The sequence below is a fragment of the Camelina sativa genome, chromosome 11, assembly GCF_000633955.1.
Source record: "Camelina sativa cultivar DH55 chromosome 11, Cs, whole genome shotgun sequence".
Lineage (NCBI taxonomy): Eukaryota > Viridiplantae > Streptophyta > Magnoliopsida > Brassicales > Brassicaceae > Camelina > Camelina sativa.
In genome coordinates, this window is record NC_025695.1 from 4,285,079 (window position 1) to 4,306,503 (window position 21,425).

Consider the following 21,425-nt stretch of genomic DNA (forward strand, 5'->3'; position numbering starts at 1 on the left):
TGCGAGAAGAGAACAATTTTGTTTTGTTTACTTAGAAAATCAAATCTTCTATTTACAAGTCAAAATAAACTTTAGATTTATTCAACTTTTTAATTTGAATATTTCGTCTTAGTATCAGAAATCCGCAAAAGAATTCATAAACTAATTTTGGCAGGTATATTTATAATTAAAAATTAGCTTTTAATTTTTAGTTTTGTTATTAAAAAAAACAAACTTTACTTGGAAAATCAAATCTTGTGTTCATTAATCTAAATAAAGATAATAATATATATATATTTCATTTTTTAATCGAAATAAAGTTTAGATATATGTTCAACATTTTTTGATGTAAAAAAAAAAAAAAAAAACTCGTTTTCAATTCAAAATTAACTCTAATTTTAATTTTGTTAAAAAAGAAAGTAGCCTTATTTGGGAAATCAGATCTTGTGTTCAAAAATCAAAATAAAGTTGAGATCGATCGGTTCACAATTTTATTGTAACTTCCGGTTTGATTTGATCCATAGGAGATGATAGAGAAGATCTCATTGCGAGTAGCTGCGTGTCGTGTAACCGAGTAGTAGGCTCTAACCTCTTTAGTCTTTACCATTGACACACACCACATCCTTAAGAAAACCCTAATTACAGTAGTATCTCTATCCCCTCGCATTCGATAGCAATCGCTTCCCGAAGCTTCCAATATACTATTCTCTTGTTCCTTCTCATTGTTGTCTCTCGATTTCAATTTTCCTATCTTACGTTTCTTTTAAATCACCACCAGTATACATTTTTTTTTTTTTTTTTGTCGTTTCTGGGTTTGGGGAACCCTATCTATCTTCCATCGCTTTCAAAATCGCCGTCCATCAGAGTATTTTAGTTGGTCCCGTTTCAACGAATTTGTATAAAAAGATCAATCCTTTTTGTAGAAATTAGCGACGATTCATCATTTTTCTTCTTCTTCTTCTTCTTCTTCTTATCCCATCCTTCATCACCTTTAACTTACTCGATTCATCAATACTCTCAGCTGAAATTTTGGGAAATTTTGATCCTTGGGTTTGATCAGAAGACTATAGTGGGTTGAAAGAGGAAAAGAAAGAAGAAGAAGAAGATGGTTGGTGGTGGAAACAGGAGAGACGAAGGATCGATGCCGATTCAGAACACCAACTTGTTTGCTGCGTTGGATACTTCAAGGAAGAAGAAGAAGTCGGGTAAGTCGAGCAAAGGTTCCTCTAAGTCTCGACAAGATCCACCAAAGGAGCCTGAGCCACAGGTCTACTGGGCACCTACTCCTCTCAAAGCCAAAGCTTGGGCTGATATCGATAGCGATGATGAAGATGACGACTATTACGCTACCACTGCTCCACCTCAGTCCCTGTTTAGCACTTCTGAAGCCTCCCATTCCGATGCCAAAGACGTTCACGTTGAGGTCACGGTTTAAAACTCTTTCATTTGCTTTTTTTCATTACTGATTTTTGGGTTTGTCATCGTGATTGTGCATTTGGCTGTAGAGATTGATTGCATTGTTGTGTGAATGTTCAAGTGGTCTCTTTTGATTTCATATTCTTTCAGTGCTACTCTCCTTGAGGACTTTAATGATTTGGCTTTTTTCTGTTCTTGATGTCTCGCTTATGCTTTGTACCTGTCGATTCACAAAATGTTTACCTCTATCTGTGTTTCCTGGTTGTTGTATTGTCCCAAAAAGGAATTGAATGTTCCTCTGAAGTAAGCTACTTTGTCTGCTGTAGATTATATCATTTATCTAATTGTTTACTTTTGCTGTTATAGAAAATTTTCTAAACAATATAAGTTTGCAACTTTGGTTGTCTGTAAATCTGCTCATTGGTTTCTGATAGAGATGGATGTGATTTCAATATCGCAGGAAAGTGAAAGCGAAGAAGACATTCTTGATGAAGGAGATGATGATGATGTGGAGGAAGAACTAGGAACAGAGACCCAACAAGTTCATCCAGAAGCAGAGGCTGAGGTGAAAAAGGCTCCTGAAGGTCCTGCACCTCCTAAGGAGCCAGAGAGGCAACTTTCCAAGAAAGAGAGGAAAAAGAAGGAACTTGCTGAGCTTGAGGCTTTGTTAGCAGATTTTGGAGTTGCAGCCAAAGATGAGAATGGTCAAGAAGACTCTCAAGGTACTCTACTGTATTCATTCGTTGGTGACGTTTATATGTGAATATTACTTGTGTACATTGACTTATGTCTGGCTGGGAAAACCATGTTAGCTAATACTGATAGATGTTTCTTCTCCCAAATACCTAACAGAAAAGCAAGGGAAGAAAGAAGTCAATGATGAGGGAGAGAAGAAGGAGAATGCAACTGGAGAATCGAAGGCCTCAAAGAAGAAGAAAAAGAAGGAGAAACAGAAGGAGGCGAAAGAATCTCAGAGTGAAGTGAAGAGTAACTCGGATGCTGCAAGTGAGTCTGCTGAGCAGGAGGAGTCTTCTTCATCGATTGATGTCAAAGAACAGCTAAAGAAGTTAGCATCGATGAAGAAGAAGAAATCAAGCAAAGATGGGGATGGTTGTGCAACAGCTGCTGCAAAGGAAGCAGCAGCGAGGAAGGCAAAGTTGGCCGCCGCGAAGAAAAAAGAAAAGAAAAACTACAATCAGCAACCGATGAGGTGAAGAAATCATCAAAATCCACCCACCGTTTTGATATGAACATGTGTTTGACGGGTTTTGTTCATATGAGACTTTGCCTTGAACAAATCTTTTGATGGGGGAATCTGGTTGGCCCGTATTTTTAGAATTATGACTTGGATGGATCTTTTTAATCGTATCACACACAGTGAAACATGAAATGAAAAGCTTTCTCTTTTGAATTCTTTTGTTCAGTTCTTATCGGATCATTAAGGCTTTAGAGGGACATGTCTTGATTGCTAATCCGATAATGGTGAAGTTCCACAATGCTATTTAACACAAGAACAGTGTCGTGTAATAGTAACTATGAATCTCTATAAATATTAAAACACCCCAATTTCATGACTTTGGCTACTTTAACTATGGTTTCTAAAACTGACAAATCTCAATAAATAAAAGAAAAATACCTTAAAATAACACTAAAACATGTTTTTTTTTCCAAATTTAGCACACGTTCCATAATTTTCCAAAAATAACACTATTTAACACATTAAAATATTTAAAATTAATTTTTAGAATTTTGTTTTTTAGGTTTGGGTTCTCAATTTCACATTTAGGGTATATTTTTGAGAGATAGGGTTTAGTATTTTGAATTTAAAATTTAATTTTAATAAATTAATTGGTGCTATTTTTGAAATTTTGGAGATGTTGTGCTAATTTTGAAAAAAAAAACTTATTTTTATGGTATGTTTGAGAATCTTCTTGAATAAAATAAGCTGGTTTGGTTTTTTTTTTTTTGGTTCCATTCGAGTAAATATCGTATTCGGGCAAAACCTAACTAATACTTGTTTTTTCACTTGCGGTTTGGTGTTGTTTTGTTTGCTCGACAAAAAAAAAAAGTTGCTCTCATCGGGAAAAGTAGAAGAAATGTGGAGAAGAGTGATCGGAAATGTCGCCGTCCGGCATCAGTTACAGAGAGCTCTATCCAGTAAAGCCGGTGGAAGTGGAAAGAGCGGCAACGTTTCAGCTGCTGTGGATTCGATGCTTCTGCGTTCCCTTAAAGAACATTATCTTGAAGTTTCAAAGATGACCCCTCCTCCGGTTCGTTCCTCCCTCCCCTTCTCTCCCTCTCTCGCTCTGTGTTTCTCTCTCTACGTTTCGTCTTAGATTACTAGTGATATTTTCACTTAGGGTTTATTATAGGTTACTTAAACCCTAGCTGCTGATTCGTTCACTTAGGGTTTTTGGTGGGATTGAGATTTACTGAATTCAATTGATTTTGCAGAAAGTGAGTCCTCCTTCGCCATTTGAGATTGTGAAAGGATCGCTTGAAGGAACTGGAGGAGCTGTTCTGAAGAAATCTGTTGGAAATGAAGAGATTAGTCTTTTCGTTATGCGGTTGGCTCATGGAGGTGATGAGGAAGACGAAGGGATCAACCAGTTGTTCCTCCATGTGGCTGTGTCTAAGCCAAATCAGGCTGATTCTTTGCATTTCCTTTGCGGTCTTTACCCTGACGCTTTGGGTATTCACTCCGTTTCCATGAGGCCTAAACTCGAGTCTTTGGAGATTTCTGATGATCCTACTCAGTACACTGGCCCTTCTTTTGAGTGAGCTTCTCTCTCTCTCTCTCTCTCTCTTAACCTTGTTCATTATAATCACAGTATTTTAGATTTCATTATTTGCTTGAGGTTTTAGTATGATGACTTAGTGACTAGTAGCAGAATGAGATTAATGCTGCCCTTAATTTGTCTATTCAAAGTTGGGAGAACCAATCCAATTGAAGATGAATAGGCGTATTATAATGTTTTTGTTTGAGAACTTATAGATTGTCAGAGCCAGTATAGGTGATTCATTTCTGTTTTAAGCTGTCTCCTCTCACTACACTCAGAACTGTCGAAGTAAGAAGGTGGTATACATTAGGCCAACTAAGTTTATCGTCATTTCTGAAAGAATCTCATACTTTCTGAAGGTTGATTTCAAGAAACAACAATCCTATATTGTACCATCTTACTGGTCAATTTCTGGTAGACATTGAGGAATCAAAATTTAGAATGGAGTGGTGGTAGATGTGTTCTATATATTTCAGTTACTGCTGTGACATATTTGCAGTGAAGTCTAACTATTGCCACACAATCGGTTTGTGTCTATTATGAAACCTCCAAATCAAGGATTAGTCTTTGGTTTGTTCTTCGCATTCTTTTTCATTGCATTTCTCAGTTTTAAAGATGAGAGCTTGTGCATGCAATTCAGCATTTTGTAACTCACAATTGATAGAAAAGTTACTCTATTGGCAAGTAAGTGTTTCTATTTGTTTGACAGAGAGCTCGATGAGAAGATGAGAGATGTATTTCATGGCTTCCTAGAGGAGCGAGGTGTGAACGAGAGTCTCTTCCCGTTTCTTCAGGCATGGCTCTATGTAAAGGATCACCGTAACCTACTGCGATGGTTCAAAACTGTTGGCACATTTGTTCATGAAAACCCATCTGCAGAAAACTCCTAGAAGAACAATACTTTTCAGTGCTTGGATAAGTTTCTGCGGTTTAATGTTTTAGCATAGCATCAAACCGCTCTTTAGATGATACAGCTCAAATGTTTCAGGAACTGAATCACTTTTGCCTCTTCCAAACCATTTTAAGAACATATGCATCCATGATATGATGTTCTGTTAAGAAAAGGTTCACTTTATGCTTCACTCTATAAGGTTCACTTTATGTCTTTGCCAAAGGCGTTATTATGATCTTTATGCTTCTTGTTGCAAACTATCGATTCTAACACTGATTTTACGAAACTAACGAAGTCGATGTCGTAAATCAGAAACTAAAATCGTCGGAGTCATAATAGTGTTCTGTGGTCCTGTGTAAAAGTTTACATTGCGTTTATTTCAATTTTGCGGCGAGTCCATGATTAAGGCAATTTAGCTGCACAAGGTCTCGAAAGATCCCTGGCTCTCGTATAGAGGTGATACTCGTGACAAATTCAGAGAATAAAAAAAAACAAGTATTTGGAACACGCTCAAATTCAATCACCGATTCCCGAACTCTTCTACACACTCAGAGGATTCCAATTCACAACGGCAAAAAGCATTTACAGAAGGGAAGCCACGCCGTTTCTTTCTTCACCTTCTTAGCAATGAGAAGCAACCCCTATTGTGTAGGAACAACGCAAAACGGCTTTCTTGTACCGTTTTCTCGAACGTAGAGCAATCTCAGACATCTAGATAACATTGTTGGCCAAACCATTCTCAACTCTAAGTTCACTCCGTTGTTGTTGCTGTTGCTGTTGCTGATGGCTTTCGTTTTCTCCAGAAGAGAGCGAGCTTAAGATCCCTTGGCTTGTCAAGTCCGAGTTCTTCTCCCCAACTTCGCTTTTGCAGAGAGGGCAAGATGCATTGATCTTCAGCCATTTGTCAACGCACTCTTTGTGGAAGAAATGTGAGCATGGAAGCTCTCTTAACTCCTCGTTATTCGCATATTTCGCTAAGCAAATGCAACAGACCTGCAAAAAATATTTAAATTCAGAGACTTGATTGTATGTGTGTGTGCGTGTACAGTCAAAAGTGTAAGCAAACTCACTGCGTCTTCTCCAGAAATCGCACGTTCCTTATCTGTTCCAGCCGCCACAACTCCACCTTCGCTAGTGGTTGAACCATTGTCATCGCCACTACTTCTGCTTTTCTTCAACTTAAACTTATGAGTTGGCAATGCATTTATTGACTCAGGTGTGGCACCTCGAGGTTGAGTTAAATCTTCTCTATATCCGAGAATTGATATTATGCATGGCAAGCAACAACATATTGTTGTGCAGAGGATGAAGGGCATCGCATAGCCAATACAGCTAAAGGTAAGAAACACTAAGCATAACCTACAACACACAAGAAAACATAAATATGGGTCAGTCTTGACAATTGCAGCCTGAAGGTCTAATTTCGACATAACTAAAAGAATCTCACCTGTACAAGTTAGGAGCCTCAGAAGCAGACGAATGCCCTCCAAATATCCATACATTACCTACCACAAACCACACCGCAAAGAAGCAATCCAGAGCCATTTTGAAGTATTCCACGATAACCTTCAGTCTGGAAGCCAAAACCAAAGACTCAAATCAGTAACTCAGAGTAGCAATCATTAACATGACAGACTAACTCGATTAGATTGCATACATTGTTCTAAAGAGAAAAGCTTTGAGAAAACTTAAAAATCAATATCCAAACATCCAGTTGAAACAGATCATCTAAGAATATTTACCTGGCAGCACTTATGAACCCAGGATATCTACTACCACGTGAAGAAGTGGTATTGGTCTGTCGACCATCTCCTTCAGATGTCCTGGAGATCGAGAAGGCGAACGGTCCAGCAGCAACATTAAGATTAGGACGATGCTGGCCAGAATCCTGTTCAGAAGCCTGATTAGAATGATAATATCTCCAGTACAAAAGTGGGAGTGTTGCAACGCATCCACAGGCATAACCCACAATCCAAGCAAACAACGGTGCACGAGGATGCTCATGTTTTGACAAGGACAAAACAGCAATAGCTGCAATGATCTGACCAAGAGTAAGGAATAGTTCAATAGAAATCCATAAGCCAGAGTTCAAAGGACTTCTTCTGCGACGGATGCTTCTCGGATTAGACCGCACAGATGAAGAAGAAGACACTGTAGGTGGCTGAGGAGCAGACATGGGAGGTATAGTGGAAGGTCTCTCTTCATCGTGTTGTAAAGGTTCCAAAACGTTAGAGATTCTGTCATGAGAAGAGGACGATGATGATGACGCAATGACGGCATTTCTTGGAATCTCAATGATGATGTGCTCATTTCGGGTAAGACTATTATCTGATGATCGTTCCATGAATCTAGAAAAGGAGGAATCAGATTGATTTGTAATACGATGTTGTTGTTGTTGTTGTTTCAGAAGAGAAACACCCATCTAGGTCTTTGTCCACTTTGCACATACCACCACAACATGGAACTTTACCGTAAGCTCCTCCTCCTAACAAATCCAATAAAGAAAAACAAATGGAGAAAAAAGCTTAAACCCTCGATCAATTAATGTCAATTTGAGGATTTCGATCAATCCAACTACAATAACACAGGGCTCAATCATAAATTATAGGAAAGAAACACCCCCCTCCCACACATTGTTCCATAAAATTAGGGCAAAATCACAAAAGCAAGAGATCGTAATACATGGGGCCTAATTCGAACCTGAAATTAAATAATGGAAGCAAATTAAAGGGAACAAACCTCGTTCAATGGTTGAGTTTTTGGGTTTACTTGGCTGGTCGTAAGGTAAAATTGGAGAGCCCTTTCCCCACAGAAGAAGAAGAAGATATAACCCAGAAACCAAGACAACGAATTTTTTTAATCAAAGAAGAAGAAGAAGAAGAAGAAGAAGAAGAAGACGAGTCAACTTTTTCAGCAATCGAAAAAATCCTTCCTTCGTTGTGTAATTTGATCGTGTAGTTTTTTTTTTCCCCTTCAAATGTATTTGCGATTATTNTTTTTTTTTTTTTTTTTTGTGTTCACCGATCAACCAAGGAGATTAAAACAAAAAAAAAAAAAAAATTATCTGGATATAAAATTCGAAGCCAAACAGCAATCACGCAAAAGAAAAAATATATACATACTATAAAATATACAGAATGATGATGATTCAGAATCAGATAGTGATGCTTCTTTTTGTCTCCTTCCTTCCCTTCTTTTTTTCCTTTCTCAACTAGAAGAAAGGAAAAACAAAAGGTTAAAAAGGGAACGTGAAGATATTGCTTTTTAACCTTTTTCCCCTGTTTTTCTTGGGCGGCGCGTAAGCAAGCCTACGAGAGTTGTCAAAAGTTACGGTTCGAGTTTAAACCAATGTTCGAATTCGTGTTTATTTGATTTTTTTTCTTTTTATAGAAAGTAGTAAACACGTTTCAAAAGAAACAAAACCCATTTTAACCCCTAAAATCTGACAAATAAAAAAAAAAAAAAAAAGGAAGGTAAAATACAGCCAGGATAGCACAGAAGTGCAGAACCGCATTTCCCTACCGAATCTTGTGATCTCAGCTTCACAAGTAACCTTTTGTTCTACAAGTGTTCTTGGAACTAGCTCTGGGCATATTATCTGAATACAAATCCCGAACCCGAATCTGACCCGAACCTACTTTAGGTCGGGTTCGAGTTTTGCATAAAACCCGATCTGATTCAGTACCTCTAAGGTTTGGATATCCGATCGGGTTCGGGTAATATCCGAACCCGAAATAAAACCCGAACTAATCCGAATTAAATGTAAAAATGCATCTAGGAGAATTGAACCCAGTACCTTAGACATTTAAGGGTGCATATTAAACCATTTTGTCATTTTAGTTTCTTTGTCTTAATGTGAAACATTAAATATTTATATATATATACATGTGTTCTGAAATTTATAAAATGATTAAAAAAAAATAAATAAAAATAAAAAAAATTTGTTCATGATTTTTTTAAGTTCGGGTATACCCGAATAACCCGAACCCGAACGGGTAATACCCGAATCCGATCCGAAAATACAAAAAACCCGAACGGGTTCTATATACCTAAACCCGAATCCGATCGGGTTCGGGAACCCGAATGCCCAGGGTAGTTGGAACATTTACATTTCATTTATGCCAACTCGTTAGTTGTTTATCCGTATATTTCACTATCAATATTCAATGTAGCATGGCACCACCATATAATCCAGTACTCGAGTAAATACATTTTAACGAAACGGAATGTTTCATTCAATCATTCATATGAGACAACATACAGAGATGTGTGTTAATGTACACATAAATATGGAACAATTATTAACCTTTACATTGATTCACTTCTTCCACTGCGGAATCCGCTGCACTACAACCTAAAAACAAAAAATGATTGTAATCTCAATCAGAAATATTATAAAGACACACAAAAAAAAAACATTTTGCGAATCCCAAACATGATAAAGATTTATCCAAAAAAATGGGCACATGCTCGCGTTTGTAGTTGCAAACTCGTCAATTGGTTTATGAAAGTAGGTACCTTTCCGGAGTTTTCTTTGTTCCCTACTATTGTTTGACATGCGAGTCTCCAAGATTCTGGCTTCTGCACAACAGTAACAATGCCATAATATTTAATAAACAGCCAAAGGTTCTTATTTTCCCGAGTTTCCATATCTAAGAAGAGTTTAGGAAATATACATACTTAGTCAACATATCAGACATACAATATAATCACATTTTAACATGAAACAATGCTGAAATATACTTGATTCATCTTGTGAGTGTGCATACCAAAATCAAAACTCTAACGTTAAAATGAGGAAGTGAATCAATCATTAATATATATAGCTAGAGAAGGAGTGATAGAAAAATGGACTAGCCTTTTTCAGATACCGGTTTTCTGTATCTGTTCTCTCGTTCAGAAGATCTCTGCCATCTAGTATCTGCACACACAAGAAGACCAACAAATGTGTTTTTAATTTTTGCTTGAGTATATAGTTCATCATAATAGAGTACTAGACCATGAATGCTAAGAGAATCATAGAACACAAATATGATATGTTAGACCATGAATGCTAAGAAGATCATAGAACACAAATTCATAATCATAATCAAGCAATATGATATGAAGTCACTTGCCTCTACAATACAAGTTCCACAGCTTCCTCCGCCTCCACAGTTCATCACTTTACCCTAAATCAACATCACAAATTCCAAAGATTACCTAAAGCCATTAACAAATTCCCTCCTAATAATGCACAGATCACGAAAATCCAGAACTAACTATTCGATTTGGGTAGCAAATTGTTCCAGAAACGATTTCAAAAACCAAATCAAAACCCCAATGTTTATCTAACGCATAAAACTCACATAGGCAGCATAGAGTTCGATTCTGCTATCCTGCATAATGCTTCTCATAAGCTTCGCACCAATCACAGCCTTCGCTTTATCCACCGGGTACGACCCGTCGCTCCCAGGCTTCGGCTACAATACACACCCCAAAAAAACAAAAACGAAACAAATCTCTTTGGAGTTTTGAAACGAATTGTATCAGAACTCAACGAAGAAATCGCACCGAATAGTTACAGCGAAGAACTCGAGCTCTATCTCAGGAGGCGGAGAAGATGGTGCTTGAGGAGAAGAAGAAGAAGAAGAGCTGATACAGGAGACAACGCGAGCGCTTCCACTTCCAGGAACTTTTCGACGGTGCTGAATTTGTACATTGAAGCCGAGGTTGAAACCTAGTGAGGCCATCTCTTCCGGCTAATTCTTCCCGTTCTCCGGCGACGACTATTATTGGTACTAGAGAAGAGAGATAAACAGCAAACCGCGAATTATTAGGCTTCCAGATATATTTATTAGGCTTTCTATCTGTTTGTTGGTAGCCCGTTATAGGCCCACTAAACTTTTCTTTTTTGGGCTTTTCTTTATATATGAAACATCTTCGAACTATAGAATATTTAATTTTCTGGTTTAAAATAATGCTAATGAAAGAAAGAAAAAGAAAAAAGACATACAGTATATTGTTGTCTCTCTACAAATGTGGTAAAAATGTCGGACATATTGTTAAGTAAAATGTTATAATTTATTATTCTGATGAATTAATGTATGAGGGAGCATCTAAGGGTATATATATATACATTGTTTTTGGGTCCTGAAATAGTATTTAACAGGACGAATTTATTATGTTACCATTTTATTGTCTTTTTTCATATCTGTCTGAGAGATGTACCAAGAAAATTAATAAGTGGGAAACAAGAAAGTAGAACAGTCAGAGACAAAAGAGATGACCAAATTTTGCAAGACAATCATATACTTACTCACTTACTTGTTCGCCACCTTATATATTATTGTCACTTAATCAACATTCGCTATCATCGTTTAGCGGATTATTAATTTTCCAACTGTAGATTCCACTCCAGTATATATATTTTAACTCTTTCCTCGGGTAAATTTGACAGTTATCAAATCTATTCTTTTATATGTTGAGCAAGTACAAGACATCATCCTAGTTCAACAAGTTAGACATAAACATGACTACAGAAGGAAACTTTATTTGAGATGCCATCCTTAGTATTTTTAGTTGTAGTCTAAAGTTATTAAGTTATTGTTTAATATCTATCAGTTGATAATAAGTAAACCACACATGCATAGACCAGAATCCTAAGCCTCCCCCCTAATTAAGGTTTGTGTAAGAACAAGAAAGCAAACACGTGTTCCCATACAAAAGACAAATATACTTCTATCAAACCCAATCAAAGCCCCGGAGAATAGTTTATTTGAAAACCTAGCTACTAATAATTTGATGTCTTCAATAAAAATCTCAAATAAATTGAACAGAAGATTATTACTTCCTCTCTCCCACAAACATTCATATTTTGGAATATTTTTTTATTCCACAAAAATTGATATTTTATAAATTTTAAGAAATCATCATTGAAAATATTTAAAATTTTGAATTGTTATTAGTTTAAAACTATATAATATATCTTTAATCAAAGAAAAAAATATATTTAAATTCAGTAATTATTATTTTCTTAAAATGTGTAAAAGATTCTAAATATCAATCTTCTATTAGGGAGAAAGGGAGTAAAAAATACTTAATTCATACTAGTATTCATTTTTTAAAAAGTAGGAAAGATCAAAGAAGCATCTTGAAGTGGGAAAATCGTCATGAGTAGTTGTAAAATTGATTTCATTCAGAAATAGGCTAGTGTCCTACTCAGATTAGAGTATATAAATTCGTCATGAGTGGGTTCATGAGCTCTCTCTCTCTCCTACTCATATTAGAATAAGAAACCAAATCACTTAATTCAAAATTCAACAACTCCCATATCTCAAACCATACAGATGGAAATTGCTATTAAGATCATTTACAACTATCTTGGCAGTCAAATGAGCTTTGATGTATATTTTTATAAATTAAAAAAAACTGCAGTCAAATTAGCCTATAATGCATTACTATTTTAAGTTTGGTTAGATTTGCTTACCAATATTTGAGTATTTTATTATTTGACTCTTTTTAATCTTGATTTTTGAAATTTAAACATGATTGTTTGGCGCTTAATTATCGAACCATTTAAACCCTAACTGCTTCGCGCGTTAATTACCGAACTATTTGTCTAACTAAAACTTATACGCATTATGAATTTAAACTTTTAAATTAATTATTTAGCGTGTAATTTAATAGTTCGGTTAAAAAAAATTATGTTTTTGTATGCTGTTATTAGCAACCCAAAAAAAAAAATTGTAAACATATTCTTGAACTAATGGATCTAACCACTACATACGAGTAGAAATGTTAACAGTCTACTAAAACAAACTGTTTTCGCAAATGACAACATTACCAACTAACCTACGAACTAATTATATCTTTGGTGCGGATAGGTTAGTAGTGTGTTGGTTAGATTAGATACACATCTCACTTTCTCAAATCAATAAAGTGTGTATCTTTTAACATACCTATGATACCTTAATTTTTAAAGAGTCTATGATGCCATGATTTTACAATCTTATGTTTTTTTTATCTGAGTTTTTTAATCATATTTTATTTTGATTATTATATTTAAGGGAATTAAATCGTGTAAGAGAAACCCAATAAAGTAAGCTTGAACAACAACAAAAAAGACAACCTTTTTCGCCATACACTCTGATCTCTCTCTCTCTCTCTCTCGTTGAGTGTGTCCATGAAATAATAATAATAGCAGAGGCAGAGAGGGGAGAAAAACTGTAATGTGGTGGCGAAGTGGCCACAGTACTACTACTACTACACTGGTTTGATGATGATGAAGAAGAACCACAAGAGTGGCGAGCGAACCACTGATGTTGTTGATTCTCGTCTCCGGCAGAAAGAACAAGATAAGCTCCTGTTCCATGACTTTTTAGGCTCCAAGACTCCTACTTTAGCCTCCCCTTCCATGGCTGACCACAGGTTACCTCAAGATAATAAACCGTCGATGACTCCCTCTTCCTCCGCCGGTGGACGCGGCGGTCTCTCCTCTACCTCCGATCTCGGTTCTTCTCTCTTTCCCTCTCTCTATTTTTATCTCTTGATGTGCTTTTTAGCTGATTCCTCAGTACAGTTATAGTTTCTATCTACAGAAAGCTCAGATTTTGTTATACTAGATTCGAATCTAAAGTTCGATACTTTCCTTTTGCTAGTCTGATTTAACTATCGAGCTTTGATTAACCGTGATCATATGAGGTAGTTTCAACTGTTTAGCTCAATTCAATTATGACTCGATCTTTCATGTAGTAAATGGAACATCTTTGGGTTGAAGTTGAACAAGATATGAGTGTACATTGCCTAGTTTCTTCTCTTGCCTTTTGTTTTAGTTTGAAAATTTTATAAATGTGAACATGGATTCTGTGTGAGCTTGTGGTTGATAGAAGTCTCTCTCTCTCTCTGTCCGTCCAACCATAATGTATCTGGTGGATTAGTTGGGACAGTGGGAGTGAATTTGACTGATGAGTTTGGTGGGTCAGTCAAGCCATTTGAGCTTGTACTGCTTTTTGTATGATTTGGCCTTCTTTATTACTTCTCTTTCTCTCTCTCTCTCTTTGAGTACCTACTGCAATCTGATGTTACTTATCAAGATTTTAACTTTTTTGTTTAGTCCAAAGACACAGCAGCGGGGGGAATCATCTTGATGGGATACAATTGTTTGGACCAAGAAGTGAGGTTTCTGGCTCAATCATGAGCAATCGATTTTCAGGAAACAAGAGAAGTAACTCGGATTCACACTTCTCGACCCAAGAGAACCCAGAGAATCTGCATTGGTCCAAGGTAAAACACACACACAAGTTCACCATGTTCATAGCTTCATATAACTCAATTTCTGTACTCCTGTCATTGTCATAATCTAGTTGCTTAGAAACGGACCTGGAAGCTTCTCCATGAATGTGAATCCTTTGGCAAACCAGCCACCACGCGGAGGAGGACAGATCAGTCATTTGCTTCATCAGCTGTCTACAAGCAGGTTCAAAGATGAAAACGTAGGCCCATCAGTTATCGTTCAGACAGCTGCTGATGAAGGTTCACGAACAGGAATGAAAGGTCCCAGTATCTTGAGTCCTTTTACAATGCCAAACCGGAGCAAGCTCGAAAGTTTTGCCCCTTCAAGGTCAGTTAGCTTCTACTGTTTTTGTCTCTGGTCTTTTTCATACTATCTTCGAGGCATTTCAATACACTTTGTATTTACAGTACCGAAAGTCGGAAAAACGTGACATCAAGTACTAAGCAAATGACCATCTTCTATGGCGGTCAAGCTCATGTCTTTGATGATGTTCAACCAAACAAAGTGATTCTCCCTAACACTTACACTCCTGATATTTGACTATATATTGATATCAAAATGAAAAGTAGAGAAACTGGGAAGTTCATCGTAATGAACGTTATTATTTTTTTGCAGGCGGATGTGATAATGGCCTTGGCAGGATCAAGCGGGGGCTCATGGTCTACAGGTTTGTCTCATAAACCAAAGTCGAAGAACAACACAAGTGACGGTCCATACAAAGTAGGCCAAATGTACGAAGGAGGCAGCTCTAGAGGAACACCGCTTTTGGCCCCGGAGTTTCGTGCAAGGCCAAGTCATCAAGCTACATCCAGTGCCTGTCAGCGGATCTTTACACAACAAGGTGACTTACTTTTAAAGAAAATCACATTTCAGCAGAAATTTTGGTTAGCTTCTTACAAATACACAGTGGAGTAGAGTAATCAGGTCTTATTTGGCATTGTGACATAACAAATGAGGATACAAAAATAACGAGTTATCAACTGTTCTGGGTTTCATCAGCTTTGAATCTTTTTGCCAGGCCATTAAACCATGTGCATATATATGACTAGCAGGTAGAGAACATCAAGGAAGCATCATCTCAAGGGGGCGAGATACCAGAGATCCGGTTCACATATCAGATCCTGAAAAAGAAGCCACATGATTTAAGTCTATATATGAGAGACGATGAGTGCGGCTTTTCCTTAGTTGTTTTCTGCTTTTTTGTTATTTTTGTCAACTTCTTCCAAGTTGCTATTTGTTCGACTTAATAGCTTTGTACAATGCTCTGTACCTTTCTAGGTTTATATTCGGACTTATTACCCTCAATGAATTAGAGTATAATATATAAACAATTGGTCAACCAAATCTGCTCATTCTAAGCCAATAGATTTTCATATATTTTTGTGTAACGCTGAGCGTATGGATACAAACATCACAAGAGAATCATGTCTAAATCAACTCTGGTACTCTGGTTGGCTGTAACTCGAAAGGAGGGTCACTTCATATCACCTTATTCAACCCCTTCTTTCAAGTCAGAGGTAGTTGCAGCAGATATTTGACTCCTCAGCCTCTCATTCTTAGTACATTCCTCCTGCCATTAGAACTAATATAAGTCGATGACTCTCGGGAGTTGAAATGCTATAACAGTATAAACACTTCTTTCCTTTTTTGTGCTAACCTGGAATGCTCTTAGTACAGAGTAGCATTTCCTTTGCTCTGCAGCTGCAGCTATATACTTTTCTTTTGAAGCATCACGAAGCCTCTGCTCTTCTTGAAGCCCAAGTTGTACTTTTCCTATCTTCTGCACTTTTCAACATTTTGTTACGACAAATCATACAGCTAAAGTTCTGTAAATGGGCTAGATTCATGCTTTGTGCCCCAAATACCAAAATCAGTATAACTCTATTACCTGTTGGATTCCTTTCATGACTCCTTCCATTGAATCAATAAGCTTCCCACGGCCAGCAGGAGTACCAATAACGTCTTGAAACTACATTCAAGCCAACGGTTAATGAAGAAGAATAGTGAAACTCTGACTCACCAAGAGATATACTAAAAGGATAAAGCAAAACGTAAATCAACTTAGTATGAATCTAGAATTTCCCAACGCTAAGTACATGATAACTCACAGTTGAGAGCAGTACAAAGCAGATGATGCTATTTACAGAAAAAAATCTACAAAAATATAAAACGCCTGTAATTTACCTGTGAACCTATTGAATTCAATAATGATGTCTCCTTTAGCATCAAATCTTTGATTTCTAAAAGGGCATTGTATGTTGCATATAGCTTCCTAGTTTGTTGAAGTTTCTCCTGTTTTTTGTCAGAAATTGAACAAATTAGTAAGTTCATTATCACCTGTGGAACAAACCTGTAAAGCAACAAGGCAAAAGTTAATATGACCATACGAACCTGGATACAGACATTCAGCTCTGAGAATCTTCTTTCATATCTGCACGGAATGAGATACAGGACTTCAGCATGAAACAAATGCAGCAAGGGGCAAGTTAGCCATACTAAAACTGGATTACTAAAAGCTAGAGCAAAGAAACTTGACTCCTGACATAATTATAGATATTTACTCATCAACCAGAGGGAGTGGGGTTAAATCCAATTCATGTTGAGATGGACGAGTTTGAACGTAAAATAATACACAAATATAAAATGCCAAATCCAGTGCATCGTCGTCATTGAAGTAAGCAAGAAATAGATGAAGAAGGGGGCATACTGGAGGAGTTCAGATTGGCATGGCACATCATCAATCTGTCGTTTCAGAGACACTATTTCTCTTAGCGTTGCTCCAAGCTCCTACAGTAAAACGAAGGGAATGCAACAATAACATTCTCAGAAAGACATTGGAAAAACCTAAAAATCTCAGCTCCATGATGCTCAAGATGTAAAGAGGCTTGTCTATATAGACTAGAAAGAGTACCTTCTTTGCTGAAGTCAGATTATCTAAAGATTCAACCAACAAACCATCTAAATCTTCCTCTTGAACCTCACCATCATTCCCCTTAGCGACTCTCTCCTCCAAATCATGAACTGCATCTTTTAAAGCAGAACGCCTAGCACTGCAATTAGACCGGACTTCAGATTCCTCCTTTTCTAATTCCTGAAAAATCCTACAAGTATTTAGTTTCACCACACAAGGCCACTCACCAAAAAAAAAAGTAATAAAAACACAAACTTTGGGTAACCCTCAACAATTATTTACCTTTAGTGATCTCAAAAGCTGTATCAACTCTTCGACTGAAACATCAACACCTTCAGCACTTATTCTTTCTCGCAACTGCTGCAGCTTATACTTAACATCACATTTTCTCTGATTCTAAGTTACAAATGGCAACAGATTAAAAACCTATCCAGTGTATAAGATAGACTAGGAAACAAGAGACTTAATTTGCTCAAAAAAGGTGCACCTGTTCGTTCACTTTCAGACTCAATTCTCTAATAGACGCCTTAAGATTCATCACCATTTCCTCAGGCTGCCCAGAAATACAAACCTGTGGTTCCAGAGTATATAAGAAATTTCCTAATCTAGTAGAACAATTGAGCATCGAACATATCATTCTTCCAAGTACGAACTTCATGAATCAAATTACGCACACGAAATAACAAAATCAAGCAAAAAAAAAGTTCGATGAAGCTCCTTCTAACCTCGTCACTGTTATATTCTTTCTCCATCACCCAATCACACAGAACCGTGGATTCCTCCTTTTCGCTGCTGGAGGAGAATCTGAGTTCAGCGAATCATTAGAGCGATCTCAGATACGCCAGAGCCATCACGCTTCAAAGAAGACGACTTTCACCGCCGTAAGCCACACTTTTAAGTTTGCGTTTAAAATTTCATAGTAGGCGTTTACAATCTTCGCGTTTGCGTTTGCGTTTGCGTTTGCGTATTCAAGGTTTAAACGCTAAAGAGTTTTTTAAACACGCTTAAATTAATATGGATTCAAAATAAGCAGCTTAACCGAGAAACCAAACAAAACCAACTCATACCGAAGTGAAGAGTGTCGGTAATTAAAAAAAGCTGAGCCAAAAGGACTAATACGTAAGAGATTACAACAAGAGTTTTTCACAATTCCTCAAGATCCCAATTTCGTCAGATCGATCATACAACAACACATTGTTTTTTTCAATATCTGAAAAACTATCTTAAGATCGAAGATAATGGCCGAGAGAGAGAGAGAACTACATGTTAAAAACCAAACCCCCCTGAGATTAATAATAATACCTAAACACAAACTTTTCTTTTCCTCTCATTGGTTTCTTCATCACTTCCACAGCTTCACTAGCTTGTCGTGACTAGCTGATGCAACCAATCCAGTTGCAGTTGAAACAGCCAATGACGCAATTAGCCCTTCGTGAGCTGGTAACGTCATCGTCTTGTTCTCTGACATGTTCCATAGTTCTAATGACTGCAGACACACACACACACATTTAACAAGTTTATGAGTTTAAGTTAGGATTTCTGGATTAGTTTTTTCACCAACTTTTTTAAAAAAGACTCATTGTAACTTTTACCTGGTAGCAGCCAATAACGAGCAGCGAGGGGTAAGCGGGATGGAAAACACAAGACTGGAATTTGTTGCCGTTGCAGCTTAGCTCATGAACACATTCTCCTTCACTACCTGTACCCAGCGTCCATACTTTTACCATATCTTCACTTACCGAAGCCAAGAAGTCACCAGAAGGATCCCAGCAAACCGAGTTTATCGGATTAGCATGCCCCTATACACAGAAGAATTTGTAAACCTTCTTTTGAGTTGCTCTCTTGCTAGTATGTATATCAAAATAAGCAACTTATCCACAACATCGAATAAGAAAAGCTTGAACACTAAACCTGCAAAGAGTGTCGAATAGCTTGTGTTTCGACATCTAGTACATTGACAAGATTTGCTGATGAAGCCGCGAGATACTTTCCAACACGGGGTTGGAACCTCATCTGAGTGGAACCACCCTGTGGAACGACAAAAATGTAAAATTCAATGTATCGATTGGCTAATTAAAGCAGGTGAATAATGTTGAACTATCAGCTTTCAAGAGATAAGAAAAAAACTACCTTGTACACTCTTGTGCAACTTCCATTATTGATGCTCCAGTACCTTATTTCGTTATCATTGTCACATGAACATATGAGATCATCCTTGATGGGATGGAAGTCAAGTGACGTAACCATAGAAGAGTGTCCCATGAAAGTACGAAGGGAATAACCTTTCTGCAAAGTTAATTCACAAACTCTTTAGGAATCACAACGTCAGAAACCAACATATTCATAGAGATAAAACAACATAGCGGATCAACTTTCACTTTACATTATCAGCATCCCACACCCTGACAGTTTTGTCAAATGAAGAAGTTGCAAGGCGAGACAGGCTTGGACTAAAACGGATATCTGTTATCATAGCTGTGTGCTCCTCAAGGGTTGTCTTTGGCTTCATATTGTCTGTGTGCCACAATACAGCCTGCAAGATGAACCAAGCCACGAGGCATTTTAATTTTTAGAACGCCAGAAGACCTATTGATGATTTATGGCTTACCTTTTTGTCATGTCCGGCACTAGCAAGCATTTTTCCATCCGATGAGAAGTGACAGCAGGTAACTTTGCTTGTGCTCGCGCGTACTGAATTCACTTCAGTAAACGTGAAACCTAGTGCAGAGCCATAATTGTAGTAGTTTAGAAATACTGTTGGATTACAGAAGGAAAGTTCACTGTGTTATTATCGAATAATGTTGAGTGAGGCTAAAACACGCACCTTTGCTAACATCCATACACCGCGTAACGGCATCCCGTTGATCACCATCCTCCTGGGATAAAAAAGACTCAACATTGTCGTCAAGCGACCCATCTTCCACAAATCGATCCATATCAGCCTGCAAAATAGTCAATCATTGATGCTACTAATTCATATTGATAAAGAAAACCACTATGCACTCCCATCAATAGTTTAAGGAAACTCACCAACTGATTTGATGGAGATGTAAGGGTCCCAGTTCCTTCAGTGCCAAACATCATCATAGATTTGGAGGAACCACCACTGTGCGGCAGATTAGGTATAGAAATCACATCTCCAGGAGTATGAGTTGAAGGTGTTGAAGGTGCTGAGCTTGGTGATGGTCCTGCAGTGTTAGCTGTTCCTGAACTATTAGCTGGCCCAGAAGACGAAACGGGTTGTTTTCTTTTCCTCCCACTCTGATTCTTCAACACCTTCAATTAAATGCAAAAAAGAAAAAAAAATTAAGGAACCAATCTCGGACTTACCAGAGACTAAAAACTTATGCAACAGGTATCATTGAAACATGAACTCGGAAAAGAAACTAGAATTTAAGAAGAGACCTGTTCACTTCCTCGAAAAGAATTTGACATGCTACCATCCATTGTAATACTACCACCACCTCCCAATTTATCTTGTTGATGAATATTGTGATTTGAACTCTGTGGTTGAGGATTTGAAAGGGGGAGCTGATTAAGTGGTTGTGACTGTGACTGCTGCTGCGGCTGTGGTGGATTCCCACCACTCTGTTGTTGATGCTGCTGCTGCTGTAACAGGGCCATCTTTAACTACAAAACATAATCAGTTATAAAAATTTAGAGCGTCATAGCCATTGAAAACAAGCAGAGATTGTTATCCTTCCCCGAATTTTATCAAACAATACTGTTAGAGTTTTATTCAAAGTTTCATACTTTTAAAAGAACACTAAAGCCAGCCACTAAAGATTTGCAAAAGGGAGATAAGCAATACCTTTAGTAGCATGTCAGTGTCTCCACGTGGCAAAAGAGGGCCACCAGGTTGTAAAGACGATCCAACGTTAGGTAAAACATCCCCAACAGAACTCCCAAGGCCATCCTTTCCAAGGCTCATGCTCCTGTTGCTCAATAGCATTTTAAGTCTTCTGTTCTCTTCACTGACAGATTGTGAATTTAGATTCTGTTGAGCCAGCATGAGCTGCTGCTGATGTTGCGGAGTCAACATGTTGAGTTGGTGAAAAGACTGAGGAGACTGCATAAACGGTTTTTGCTGCTGAAGAAGACCAGAACGAAGCTGATCAAATCCCTAAATCAGGAAAGAAAGCAGCAGTCAGAAAGGAAATTCTTTGGAGAGAA

The 21,425-nt window shown here is 37.5% G+C and overlaps 7 protein-coding genes across 10 annotated transcripts in view; 3 read left to right on the forward strand and 4 right to left on the reverse strand.

Annotated features, from left to right (window-relative positions):
* LOC104721567 (lisH domain-containing protein C1711.05-like) lies at nt 519–2,809 on the forward strand. Its single transcript, XM_010439581.2, has 3 exons — nt 519–1,402; nt 1,856–2,117; nt 2,248–2,809. The coding sequence occupies exons 1-3, from the start codon at nt 1,085–1,087 to the stop codon at nt 2,607–2,609; spliced, it is 942 nt and encodes a 313-aa protein (XP_010437883.1). The 5' UTR covers nt 519–1,084; the 3' UTR covers nt 2,610–2,809.
* LOC104721568 (uncharacterized protein At2g39795, mitochondrial) lies at nt 3,387–5,283 on the forward strand. Its single transcript, XM_010439582.2, has 3 exons — nt 3,387–3,665; nt 3,850–4,172; nt 4,885–5,283. Exons 1-3 carry the CDS (start codon nt 3,492–3,494, stop codon nt 5,063–5,065), a joined length of 678 nt encoding a protein of 225 aa, XP_010437884.1. The 5' UTR covers nt 3,387–3,491; the 3' UTR covers nt 5,066–5,283.
* LOC104721569 (E3 ubiquitin-protein ligase At1g12760-like) lies at nt 5,422–8,068 on the reverse strand. 2 transcript variants are annotated; one of them, XM_019231491.1, is made up of 6 exons: nt 7,807–8,067; nt 6,810–7,552; nt 6,515–6,640; nt 6,138–6,426; nt 5,740–6,060; nt 5,422–5,693 (listed from the first exon to the last, which is right to left on the reverse strand). In XM_019231491.1, exons 2-5 carry the CDS (start codon nt 7,487–7,489, stop codon nt 5,779–5,781), a joined length of 1,377 nt encoding a protein of 458 aa, XP_019087036.1. In that variant the 5' UTR covers nt 7,490–7,552; nt 7,807–8,067; the 3' UTR covers nt 5,422–5,693; nt 5,740–5,778. The 2 variants fall into 2 exon arrangements, with proteins under 2 accessions (XP_019087036.1, XP_010437885.1); XM_010439583.2 differs by having other exon boundaries at nt 5,422–6,060; nt 7,807–8,068.
* LOC104721570 (photosynthetic NDH subunit of subcomplex B 3, chloroplastic-like) lies at nt 9,266–10,860 on the reverse strand. The gene is made up of 6 exons (XM_010439584.2): nt 10,632–10,860; nt 10,416–10,529; nt 10,185–10,238; nt 9,926–9,988; nt 9,586–9,648; nt 9,266–9,421 (listed from the first exon to the last, which is right to left on the reverse strand). Exons 1-6 carry the CDS (start codon nt 10,797–10,799, stop codon nt 9,386–9,388), a joined length of 498 nt encoding a protein of 165 aa, XP_010437886.1. The 5' UTR covers nt 10,800–10,860; the 3' UTR covers nt 9,266–9,385.
* On the forward strand, nt 13,159–15,646 carry LOC104721573 (protein TIFY 8). 2 transcript variants are annotated; one of them, XM_010439587.2, is made up of 6 exons: nt 13,159–13,559; nt 14,162–14,331; nt 14,412–14,668; nt 14,749–14,845; nt 14,957–15,182; nt 15,394–15,646. In XM_010439587.2, the coding sequence occupies exons 1-6, from the start codon at nt 13,325–13,327 to the stop codon at nt 15,480–15,482; spliced, it is 1,074 nt and encodes a 357-aa protein (XP_010437889.1). In that variant the 5' UTR covers nt 13,159–13,324; the 3' UTR covers nt 15,483–15,646. The 2 variants fall into 2 exon arrangements, with proteins under 2 accessions (XP_010437889.1, XP_010437890.1); XM_010439588.2 differs by having other exon boundaries at nt 15,360–15,448.
* Nucleotides 15,673–18,150, reverse strand: LOC104721571 (coiled-coil domain-containing protein 93-like). 2 transcript variants are annotated; one of them, XM_010439586.2, is made up of 10 exons: nt 17,978–18,150; nt 17,740–17,823; nt 17,535–17,642; nt 17,253–17,432; nt 17,049–17,128; nt 16,733–16,772; nt 16,526–16,633; nt 16,230–16,310; nt 15,999–16,121; nt 15,673–15,911 (listed from the first exon to the last, which is right to left on the reverse strand). In XM_010439586.2, exons 1-10 carry the CDS (start codon nt 18,002–18,004, stop codon nt 15,831–15,833), a joined length of 912 nt encoding a protein of 303 aa, XP_010437888.1. In that variant the 5' UTR covers nt 18,005–18,150; the 3' UTR covers nt 15,673–15,830. The 2 variants fall into 2 exon arrangements, with proteins under 2 accessions (XP_010437888.1, XP_010437887.1); XM_010439585.2 differs by having other exon boundaries at nt 17,535–17,648.
* The window catches only part of LOC104721574 (transcriptional corepressor LEUNIG-like), a 6,932-nt gene continuing 3,844 nt past the window's right edge, over nt 18,338–21,425 (reverse strand). The window contains exons 11-19 of the mRNA XM_019233086.1: nt 20,658–20,865; nt 20,283–20,528; nt 20,077–20,194; nt 19,861–19,970; nt 19,636–19,785; nt 19,383–19,538; nt 19,164–19,280; nt 18,845–19,051; nt 18,338–18,738 (exon numbers count right to left, since the gene is read on the reverse strand). Of these exons, the coding sequence (XP_019088631.1) occupies nt 18,595–18,738; nt 18,845–19,051; nt 19,164–19,280; nt 19,383–19,538; nt 19,636–19,785; nt 19,861–19,970; nt 20,077–20,194; nt 20,283–20,528; nt 20,658–20,865 (1,456 nt within the window). The 3' untranslated portion in view covers nt 18,338–18,594. The remainder of the gene's footprint in view (nt 18,739–18,844; nt 19,052–19,163; nt 19,281–19,382; nt 19,539–19,635; nt 19,786–19,860; nt 19,971–20,076; nt 20,195–20,282; nt 20,529–20,657; nt 20,866–21,425) is intronic.